The 11,633-nt window shown below is 45.7% G+C and overlaps 1 protein-coding gene across 1 annotated transcript in view; it reads right to left on the bottom strand.

Moving 5' to 3' along the window:
* The window catches only part of LOC121278030 (dedicator of cytokinesis protein 2-like), a 1,199,266-nt gene that overhangs the window by 12,894 nt on the left and 1,174,739 nt on the right, over nucleotides 1-11,633 (bottom strand). Inside the window, exons 44-48 of the mRNA XM_041188048.1 lie at nucleotides 8,581-8,667; nucleotides 7,002-7,178; nucleotides 3,899-3,982; nucleotides 1,355-1,492; nucleotides 41-198 (exon numbers count right to left, since the gene is read on the bottom strand). Of these exons, the coding sequence (XP_041043982.1) occupies nucleotides 41-198; nucleotides 1,355-1,492; nucleotides 3,899-3,982; nucleotides 7,002-7,178; nucleotides 8,581-8,667 (644 nt within the window). The remainder of the gene's footprint in view (nucleotides 1-40; nucleotides 199-1,354; nucleotides 1,493-3,898; nucleotides 3,983-7,001; nucleotides 7,179-8,580; nucleotides 8,668-11,633) is intronic.

Genomic DNA, 11,633 nt, shown 5'->3' with positions numbered 1-11,633 from the left:
TGAAACATGGTGAATAAGTAACAATGCTTTCTTGACTTACCTGTCCCCTGGCACCCTCAATGTTTCTCTGTCAGAGCTTGCAGAACTCAGGGAACTCGAGGAGATCACTGACAATGGCCGAAAAGATCGGATCATGGAGCGAGGACGACTTCCTCTGCCTCCTCCCCCTCCTCCTCCTCGTCTCTCTTCCAAAAATGACTGGAAAAGAATGCCACATCCAAGAGCGTTTATTTCATCAGATTTTGCAGGATCTCTGTCTCAAGCTGCCGAGACGAATCACCCGTGGTTCAAGGATGAAAAGGAAGACTGCAGGTGTCCAACTTAAAATAGGTCTGATCCGAACAGCCCATGCTCAGGGTTAAATTGAGAATCTCACTCAAAGAAGCCTCAAGCAAGTGAGTTTGCTGTCAAAATTAAGGACGGAAGTGCAACAAAAAATCTCAAGGATGATACCAGTACTGAAAGGGCATGACTATCAGGAAAGGCTGAACAGGCTGGGGCTCTTTTTTTCTGGAAACGAAAAGCCTGAGGGATGACCTAATAGAGATCTTTAAAACTAGGAAGGAGCTCAAGAGGGTAGAAGTGGAGAAAATGTTTCTGCTTGGAGGTTGTCCAAAGCCCAAGGCCATAAATATAAGATGGAGATTAATAAATCCGGTAGGGTATTCAGAAGTGGGGTGATAGGAAAATGGAATTTACTACTACATGAATTGGCTGAGGTGAATACCATTTAAGAGGAGTCTAGATAAACATATGAGGGAGAAAGGAATAGAAGGATATGTTGATAGGGTGAGCTGAAGGTTGGGAGGAGGCTCGATTAGAGCACAAAGGCAGACATAGACCTGTCGTGTTGAATGGTCTGCTCCTCTTCTGTACAATTTCTATAATTTTATATAATTCTGTCATCTTGATGGACTGGATGACAACCTGCTGACATTGGGGATAGGGCTGGTCAAGTTTGAGGGAATAATTTTAGCTCTGAGTATAAAATGGTCATTAGCAAATCAGCAATCTACTTTGCACCTCATTATATTTCTTTTCTTTCCTATTCAATAAAGATTCCCTCCAGGTCAACCATCCCATGAGGAACCTGCAGTCATTCCCAGCACAAGTTCCAACTGTTCCGCAACGTAGGATTTAACCCGGGAACAGGTTCGCTTCACTCCCTGAAGAATTTCTTAACATCAGTTCAAACTTTAAGCTTTGAATCCGGTTTGAATTTTAGCCCCAACCGCCTCCCGCCCTAACCCCTTCCAACCCCTCTTCCCCCCACCGACCCCGCACCTACCACCCACCCCCGCACCCGCTGGTCCCCCCAGTTGGAGTCTGAACGGCTCCTGTAAGATTCACTCACCAGCTCTCGCACTCCATATTGATTCTCCACCTTTGTCTTCAGTTGGGCAAAACACTCCTCCATCCGATCATGGAAAGGTTTGAGGGCTTCGGTGACCTTCTTTCCATGAACCCGGATCCCTTCCTCCAGCAATGGGATCTTCAAAGGAGAGAACAAAGCAAGTGTCACAAACTTTGACTGGTGTCCAACTCCCTGTTTATCTTACAGGGTTGGAAACATTGAAAAGCGGAGAAGTTATATTAGAGTTGTGTACAACTTTGAAAGAGCCCTGATAGAACCTAGAAAACCTTTCCAATGAAAGATGATACTAGAAATAGGTGTCATAAGTATAAGATGGACACCAACACATCCAATAGGGCATTCAGGAGAAACTTCTTTTTCTCCATAAATGGTTGGAATGTAGAACTCACAACCTCAAGGAGTAGTTGAGGCTGTTGGGATGGATGTATTCAAGGGAGAGCTGGATAAGCACAATGAGGGAGAAAGCAAGGATATAATGATAGGGTGGGATGGGGAATAGCAGTAGGAAGAGGCTCATGTGAAGCATAAACACAGACATGGCCTTTTTCTGTGCTGTAAATACTTTTAACACTTATTAATAGAAACAAGAGTAGCATATTCAGTCCCTCAGGTCTGTTCTCCCATTCAGTTAGATCATGGCTGATCTGTATCCTAACTCCATCTACCTGCCTTGACTCCATATCCCTTAACACCCTTGACTTATCAAAAATCTATCATTAATTATTAATTGAGATAACCTCTATTACTTTTTGTGGGAGAGAGTTCCACATTTCTACCACCCTTTGTCTGAAGAAATGTTTCCTAACTTCTCTCCTGAACGGCCTGGCTCCGATTTTAAGATTATGACCCCTTGTTCTAACCCCCTTGTTCTAACCCAGTGTAAGCTTCAAGTCATCCAAAACTATTCTGCCTGTGACCCACTTTGCACCATCACCCTTCTGCTCATTGACCCAGTTACAATACCCGGTTAAGCAACACCACAATTTCAAAATCTCCATCCTTAACTTCAAATTGTTCCATGGCCTCACTCCTCCCTATCTCTGTAAGCTCCTCCAGCCCCACAATCCTCTGGGATATTTGTGCCATTCCAATTCTGCCCTCTTGCGTATCCTTGATGTTAGCTGCTCCACCATTGGCGGCCGTGCCTTCGGCTTCCAAGGTTCACTATCCTCTGAGTGAAGAAGTTTCTCCTCATCTCAGTCCTAAATGGCCTACCCCGTATTCTAAGCCTGTGAGTCCTTGTTCTAGACCCTCCCCGCACCAGCCAGAGGAAACATCATCCCTGCATCCAGTTGGTCCATCCCTATGAGAATGTTATGCGTTTCAAGGAGTTCCCCTCTAATTCTTCTAAACTTCAGTGAATACAGGCCTAGTTGATCCAATCTCTCCTCATACAACAATCCTGCCATCCCAGGAATCAGTCTGTTGAATCTTCACTGCACTCCCTCTATGGCAAGTATATCCTTTCTTAGGTAAGGAGACCAAAGCTGCACACAATAACTCCAGGTGTGGTCTCACCAAGGCCCTGTACAGCTGCAGTAAGACATCCTTGCTCCTGTACTCAAGTCCTCTCACAATAAACATAGCATTTGCCTTCCTAACTGCTTGCTGCACCTGCATGCTTGCTTTCAGTGATTGGTGAACAAGGACTCCCAGGTCTCTTTGTACATCAACATTTCCCAATCTATCACCATTTAAATAATACTCTGCCATTCTGTTTTTCCTACCAAAGTGGGTAATATCACAATTATCCACATTATACTGCATCTGCCATGTATTTGCCCACTCACTCAACTTGACCTTGACCCCAACACTATCTCCAGTCTAGCTCTAAGGTCTCTCCACTCCTCCATTCTGGCCTCTTGCGCAGAACCTGATTTTAGCCACTCCATCACTGGCATCTTGCAGTTGGCTGTCTGGTTCCTAAGCTTTGAAATTCTCTCCCTAAACCTCCCCACCTCTCTCGCTCCTTGAAACCAAGCCTTTGGTCATCTTTTCGAATATCTCTTTGTGCGGCTGGTGTCAAATATCATTCGATGACTCTCCCGTGAAACATCTTGAGACATTTTATTACACTAAAGGTGCTTTATGAATGTTTGCTGTTGGCAGCATTGCCAGCCCAGTTGCCCATGTGGGTCACTGAGTGCAGGGGTGATGGGTGAACAGGCCTTGGTGCAAGTTAGGAAATGGGCAACAGAGCTTTGGGTGAGCTTCTGTTTATCAAGGGTACAAAGTAGGAGGCCTGCTAAGAGTGCACTGGAATAGTCAAAGCTGTAGGTAACAAAGGCATGGATGAGGGTTTCAGCAGCAGATGAGCTGAGGCAGGAACAAAGACAGACGACGTTACTTTCTGTCTCAGTGCATGGGTGCCAGATCTGAGCCAAACTGGAAATTGAGCTAAGGTCCATATTAGATAAAGACCTTGGGCACCGAGGGATATCCCTGTGACGCGTTTATTTTGGAACTAATGTGCCTTCATTTACACCTGAACACCCTCCTGTTGGAAGAAATCATTCTGCTTACCTGCCATGCGATGAGATCCTTTAGTCTCACTATATTGTCCATGTCTTCTGGGTGTTCACTAATATATTTCTCAGTGAAGAATGCCTAAAGGGATGAAGGAGCAGTTTAAAAATATCAATTTGAAAGTGTATTCATCTCCCCTGGCTGGCAGCAATACTTATTAACCACTATTTTACCACCACAACAGTCAACATAGCTCAGACCTCAACTAGCTTAGGGTTGCTTGGCGGAGTGACTTTTAATTCCCCTGCCACCCTCTAACCCCCACCAACTGCCCCCCATCCCCAACTCCAACAAATCTCTAGAAATAAAAATAGCACAGATAGCTCTCACAATGATTTGGGCCTAGTTTTTAAAACTCCTCGTCATTTCATTGTTGTATCTTTCTCCTCCGCAGTTCATACCACCATAGGGTTCTGGACTATGGTAGCTGCTGAGATCACTAAAAATCAGCAGGTGGCCATTCAACCCGTTATGCTTTTGCAGGCTCTTTGATTGCAGCATGACATCCCTAGAAAGGAAGTGGGTCATGCGACCCAGTTTAAGTTTCGCTTTTGCTTTTGGCAGAGCAGACAGACAGCTCTGCTGATGATGTATCTTCGAGCTTTCTGTTCATGTATATATGTCCTCATGCCCCTGGTCTAAATAAATGAACCCACACATGTTTACCCAATCCCTTATGAGTGACTTGGTGACTTAATATCATTATAAAAACCCAACACCCCTTACACGCAGCACACATAAGGTAGTGACACAAATTAACACACATACCACAGACTCCATCGGGAAATCACAAATAGGTTATCTTGACTGCTTACACTACCTTTAGCGATAATAGGCTGTCATTCTCCAGGAGCTTCAGTGTGTTCCAACCTTTATAGGTTTAATGATGTAAGATACTTTGGGGCTTATATGTCATCACATTCTTTGGCCAGAATTTTCTGTCCCCAAAGCAGACGTGAGCAGACAATATGGTGGGAAGGCCAAAAATCGGATCCACGACGTTGTGAAACCAGTTCGCAATTGTCCCCTCCGCCTGTCAAGGGCGGGCCGAGTTTCCCACTGCCTCACGTTGGGAATGTCATTTTAGTACATCCGCATATAATTTTAATCGTTGCCCGTTGGAATTATCCCCCCCCCACCCATACTGGATTGCATGCCAACGTGTTTCACAATGGTACATAAGTGACGTGCACCTGGTGAGCTGCACTTCACTCGGGGCTTGGAGGTTTGTTTGCCTACCTTGCTTCAGGCAGCACTCGCGGACATCAGCGCCAGGCTTCGCAGGCAGCATCACATCAATTTTAGGGGGTCTCACGGGCAGGTCCCTACCTAACTGACCAGTCATAAAGTGGGGGGTGGCTTTTCAACAGCTGGAGAGCTAAGGCTTGTTTTGGGGAGGGGGATCAGGCAAGGGAAGAGGCTGCAGGGTGAAGGCAGTACTGGAGAAGAGGATTATCCCAGGGTGTGTGTGTGTGTGGGGGGCACATGCTGATCTGTACAAGTGGCCTCAAGATGGTGAGGGCTGAGGAAGCAGTCTCCAGAGGAGATGAGGTTAGATGGGGATGTGAGGGAGTGTGTGAGAGAGCGAGTGGGGATGTCCCTTGAGCTGCCAGTGAATGTGTGATGGGCTTGTGAGTGTGAGTTTAGAGTGATGAGATGGTTGTCTTACCCTGGTGGCACGGATGAGATCAGTCATCCTCTTTCTGCACTGGCCAACCTCTTCTGTGCAGCATTGGCACTGACCACCATTCATTCACAGGGCGTGTATATTGCTGGCCCATTCCTAATTGAAGTGAGCCACCTCTTGGCTACAACTGAATGGCTTTCTAGACCAATGGGAGAGCAGTTAAAAGTCAACCAGATTGCTATGGGTTAGGAGTCACATATGGGCCAGACCAGGGAACGATTGTAGTTTCTTTACTTAAAGGACATTAGTGATCCAGACTTGTTTTCATAATTTAGTAGTTTCATGACTACCATTACCAACAGTAGCTTTTTATTCATTCCGGGTTTTAGTTTTGATTTCATTTAAACTGCCCAGCCACTGCGGTGGGATTTGAACCCCTACGTCTAGATCAGAAGTCCAAGCCTGACCGTTGTTAAGTCCAGTAACATAACCATTATGCTACTATGCTCCCAACATCATACATTGCAGAATAAGCTTACCGTGCCTATCCTACCTGGTACACCTGTATTTACAGTGCAGACCCATGACTGGCAAGCCAAATCGCCCCTCGTGTATCGCTCTTCATGAATGATCAAAGGCTCAGCCTCGGATAATGAGGTGGTTCAGTTGGTAGCATGCTTGCATCTTGAGTCAAACGGTTGTGGGTTCGAATCTCATCTCAGAGACTTGAGAACAAAAGCTCAGCTGCCACCTTTGGGGGGCGCTGTCTTTCAGGTGTGATGTCAAGCCACGGACCTGACTACGTTCTCCGGTGGATGTAGAAGATCCCAGCGCACTATTTTTATAAAAAATAGCAGGCGATTTCTCCCTGGCGCCATGGCCAACATTTATGTCTCATCCGACATCACTAAGTGGGGGAAGTGGATATTTTGCGATGCTCAAGGCATCGCATTTGCGAGGGGCAGACTGGAGGTACCAGAAGGTCTTTGTCTGTACGTCATCATTAACAAAGTCAAAAGAAACAGGTTATCTGGTCATTATCACAGTGTGGCAAGTGGGATCCTGCTGTGCTGAAATCGGCAGTCTTGTTTCCTACACCACAACAGCGACTCCGCTTCAAGTAAGTACTTCGTTGGCTGTAAAGCACTTTGAGACATCCTGAGGATGTGAAAGGCACTGGAGAGATACCCAGGGCGGGATTTCTCCAGCCCTGCCCGCCTTGGGGAACCACCTCTGGGTGGGACAGAAAACCTGAGGGACCAGCGAAGGGTCTGTGGACGGCGTGCGAGAATTCTGACCCCGATATGTGACTCCAGACCCACAGCGACGTGGCTGACTCTTAGCTGCCCTCTGCCATGGGAAGCCACGCAGTTCAAGGGCAGTTAGGGACGGGAAACAAGTAATGGACTTACCAGTGACAGCCACCTCCCATCAAAGGATATTTTAAACAAAAAACGTTATCGACAAACTCACTGTTTCGTATTTGGCAAATCCGCCCATTACTGCAGGGTCCACGGTTCCATTAAGAAGCATGGAGAGGGGGTTGATGGAAAGGTTGGGGTCACTGTGGTGCTGGTTGATCATGGTTAGTATTTTATCATTGCTGGCCTGCATTGTTTCAATGGCGTTCTCCAGTGGGCTGATGTAAGTCTGGAACACAAAGACCGCAGAGTGACTCAACATAGTCAATAGCCTACACTCGAAGCAAAACAAGTCCTGCCCTCGTAATTTAACCCTTTAAAGTCTGGTATATATTCTGGTTCAACGGCTGTGAGAATGGAATCCTGAGCACAGCCGGCTTTGCAGAGTCACAACAGCATGGGAGAGACCATTCAGCCCAACGTGCTGGCTCCCTGTAGAGCCATCCAATCCTATCTCCGTAAGGCAGTGCTTTATGTCGTAGATGAAGATGTGACAATACCTTTGTTGGATTGTGCTGTGCGCAAATTGGGCTGCCATGTTTACCGACATAATACAGAGATTACTCGTAAAAAATTGACTGTGAAACACTTTGCTTTGCTCCCAGGATGTTAAAGCTAATATATGAATTCAAGTTCCTTTGCCTGCACCAAGTTCACCTATCACCCTTGAAATTGCTGATGTACATTGGCTCCTGGTCCCTGAATGTCTCCATTTTAAAACTGTCACACTTGTTTTCAATTTCCTCCATGGTCTCTCTCTCTCTCCCCCCTCTCCATCTCTGGAATCTCCTTCAGCCCTGCAACCCTCTTAAATCTCTGCACTCCTCCACTTCTGGCATCTTATGCATCCCTGATTCTGATCACTGCACCAATGGGTAGCTTTGCCTTTAGCTTCCTGGGCGCTAAGCTCTGGAATTCCCTCTCTCAATATCCCCATTTCTCAATATTCCCTCCTCGCCTTCTTTAAAATGCTCTACAAAACCGACCTCTTTGACCAAGCCTTTGGTTACCTGTTCTATATCCCTACCAGGCAGTTTTGACATAATTTTTGTGTCCAAATGCGCTCAGAAATGATCAGCAATCATTCGATATCAAATGTCCTACTCTGGAATGATTTTTTGATGCAGGCAGCAGTTTTTTGCCATCTTTTGACATCAAGTGCTCAGAGGTGCCCGAAGGCAAAATGTGCTCAAAGGCATCAAGTGCACTCACTGACATCAAATTTGATTAGCAAATTGCATTGAAATACACAAGATTTTTATGGACGTTATGGTTTCTTTAATCAGTACTCTTAAGCATATATAGTGGAAACATTTCTGGGGGTAAATGCAAAAAAAAATTAATAAATTCAGATATTATTTAAGTAATTAAAGAAACCATAACGTCCATAAAAATCTTGTGTGGTTCAGTGTCAAATTCTGTTTGGCAAGTGCTCACATGTAGCACTTTGGGATGTTTTACTGTGCTGAAGTTAATTAGAGAAACCATAACGTCCATAAAAATCTTGTGTGGTTCAGTGTCAAATTCTGTTTGGCAAGTGCTCACATGTAGCACTTTGGGATGTTTTACTGTGCTGAAGGTGCTATGTAAATGCAAGGTAATGTTTGTTATAGCTGTTTCTGAGTACTCACCAGTGAGGTTTGCACAGCTTCGAACCAGCGGAGAATGCCAGGCATCTTGTAGGCTGTAGTGAACGTGGTCCTTTCAATCCACATTGACTGTTTGAAATAGAGAAGAGCACCACTGCATGATTAAATCAATCTTGATCTTTTAATCCATTTGGCACTTCAGCCACGCAGGAGTCACCAATATCTCACAGTTCCTGCCAAGCACCGCACGGGGAGGGGCTTCGGAGACATTAGACGGATTGGAGAAACTGGTTGGCTTTTCTTCATTCATTGGATGTGAGCATTGCCCTCCCCTAGCGGCCCTTGAAAAGCTGGTGGTGGTGGAAAAGCTGCCTCCTTGATTCCCTGCTACTCCGCCTGGTGTAGGTACACCCGCAGTGCCAACTTTTCTGCAGCAGTCTGCCACCACTGAGGGGCTTGCTCGGTCGTTACTGAGGGCAGTGAGGAGTCAAACGCATTGCTGTGATCCTGGAGTCACATGTCGGCCAGGCTGGGTGAGGGTGGCAGACTTCCTGTTCTAAAGGAACCAGGTGGATTTTTACCATAATCTGGTTGTTTCATGGTCACCATTACTCAGACTAGATTTTTTATTCAAGATTTATTTATTATTTGGTAGTAAAATTTAAGTTCTCCTAGCTGACCTGGTGGGATTTGAACTCATGCCACCCCCCCCCCCCACCCCACCCCAGAACAATAGCCCAGGCCTCGGACCGATGAAGTGTCATCACTCTGAACCGATAACTCTGTTTCCCTCCACCGATGCTGCCAGGCCTGCTGAGTATTTCCAGAATTTTCTGTTTCTATTTCAGAAGCAAACAGAGTTTTGTTTAAAACTATACAAACAAACTCGCGCCATGAAATAAAGAGGGGGCATCAAAGTAAGAGCATGGAGACTGGTCCCTGGTGACAGGAACCTGATTTACAAAGAAAGGCTGGAGAGACTTGGAGATGGAAGTCTCTAGAGATAGATGTGGCACCAGCTTTTTGGGCATTGAATGGGCAAAAAAAATACCAATTAACGGTCTGGCATTGGTTCCATTTTGTTGGGCTCCATTTTGTTTTGGAATCCCGGGATTCTTCAGTCAACTCCCCACTTGCCCTGTGACGGTCAACGCAAGGTCAGTAATCCTTACAGAGTAAAGTGTTGGGTCCACATGACATGAAAAGAACCCCAAAACTTTATTATTTTGCCATGTTTAAAAAAGTGGTCTTTCTGCTGAACCCAAGAAAGGTGGCTGTTACAAGTCACATGATCACAGGACTGACCCTTTGTTCTGGGAGCTACCACCAGGAGTTACAAGAACAAAAGAATTCCTCTCTCAGCCTGCAGCATGTGGGGGGTGTAGGAGTTGATTGGAAACTGTAAATAGTGCTTGAGATTAGTTTGCGGGAACAGTTAATTTGGGTGGAGCTATAGAGTAAAGGATGAACTCTAATAACAGTTACCAAGAATGTGGAAAAGGAGCTATGTCACAGTAATGTCACTCACTGACAGAAGATGTCTGAGAAGCATCTTAGAGAGTAGCTCCGGCTAAGTCTTGGTCTTAATCTTTGTTAATAGTGTGTAAATAAATATGTTTTCAACAAAAGACCATTGCCTCCAGTAAGGTCTCTTCCAGAGCAAGAAGCTAACGAATCCTGAGGTAAAACACGCTATCAGGATCCTGTGGAGCCAGAGGATCGAGGATGGGGCAAATCAACCATCAGACTTGAGGCCGAGGAACACTTGAATTAGGGATTCCCCTGCTTCGCCTATTGACTTCATTTGAAAAGGGTGGTGACCCAGTCCCCACAAGGGCACACTGATTCTTTGGTGCGCGGCTGCAGCCTGGTGTATTCAGCTGCCGGCTTAATCTTAACAGCTACAGGTTTTCAGGCCTAAGACCAGTCACTCTCTGTGCAAAGTGTCCAGCACTCCACTCAGTGGATAGGTTATGCCACTACAAGCAACCTGAAAAGCATGAATCAGGCAGACGCTCACGGAGCTATGTCAAATTGTCAAGACCAGTTTTAAAAAAAATCTGAGATTTTTTTAAATTTCTGAAACAGAAATAATTTTCATTCATAATGTAGGGAAACACTGCAGCCAATCGTTGCACAGCAAGATCCCAAAAACAGTCATTTGAATTTCCAGTGATGTTAGTTGAGGGATAATTATTGGCCTGGACAATGGACAGAATTCCCCCAATTCTTCTTTTAAAATAGTGCTACAGGATCTTTTACATCCGCTGAGAGAGTAAATGGAGCCTCCGTTTAAGAAGGCATTTCTGACGGTGCAGCATTTTACTGGGAGTGTATTAAGTACTTGAGTTCCTGGAGTGCGACTTAAGAAACCCTGTCCTATTTCCCTCCCCCTCCTCCTACTATTGTCCTGGCTGATGTTCATTCCTCAACCACCGTCATTAAAATGACATGATCTGGTCATTAACACACTGTCGTGGGAGCTTGCTGTGTGCAAATTGGCTGCCACTTTTCCTACAGCACAACAGTGGCAACACTTCAAAAGGCACTTCATTGGCTTGAAAAAATCTCTGAGATCTTTTGAGGTCGTAAAAAGTTTTTTTACAACAGCTGCAAGTTCATCTTCGACGAAGGCCAATCGTTCCAGAAAAAAAAGTGGTTATAAACTGCAGGAACAAAAGTGAGCCACAGGGTGGAGCACTTGTCTTGTTCCAAGGAGCTGAAAGCATTGGCAATTTGCTTTTGACGAATGTGTCGATGTAGGACAGAGTGAGACCTAGTCGGTACGGTGAATCACGTGGCCCTACTCTCCCTCCCAGACTGCCAACCCTACAACTTTGCACATGCCAAATGTCAGTCGCTCCACCATTGCTGGCTCAGCTGCCCAGGCCTGCAGCTCTGGAATTCCAGAGTTGGAGTTAGAGTTGGATAGTTAAGCAGAGTTAGACAGGTTTTTGATAGACAAGGGAGGCAAGGCTAATGGAGGGACGGGGTGGTGGGGGTGTTCAGACAGGAAAGTGGTGTTGAGACTGCAACAAGATCAGCCATGGTCTGGCCTGCAGGAGGCTTGGAAGGCTGAATGGCCTTCTCCTGCT

The sequence above is a fragment of the Carcharodon carcharias genome, chromosome 1, assembly GCF_017639515.1.
Source record: "Carcharodon carcharias isolate sCarCar2 chromosome 1, sCarCar2.pri, whole genome shotgun sequence".
NCBI lineage: Eukaryota > Metazoa > Chordata > Chondrichthyes > Lamniformes > Lamnidae > Carcharodon > Carcharodon carcharias.
Note: the sequence above shows the minus strand (reverse complement) of the source record. Positions and strands in the feature narration are given on the sequence as shown.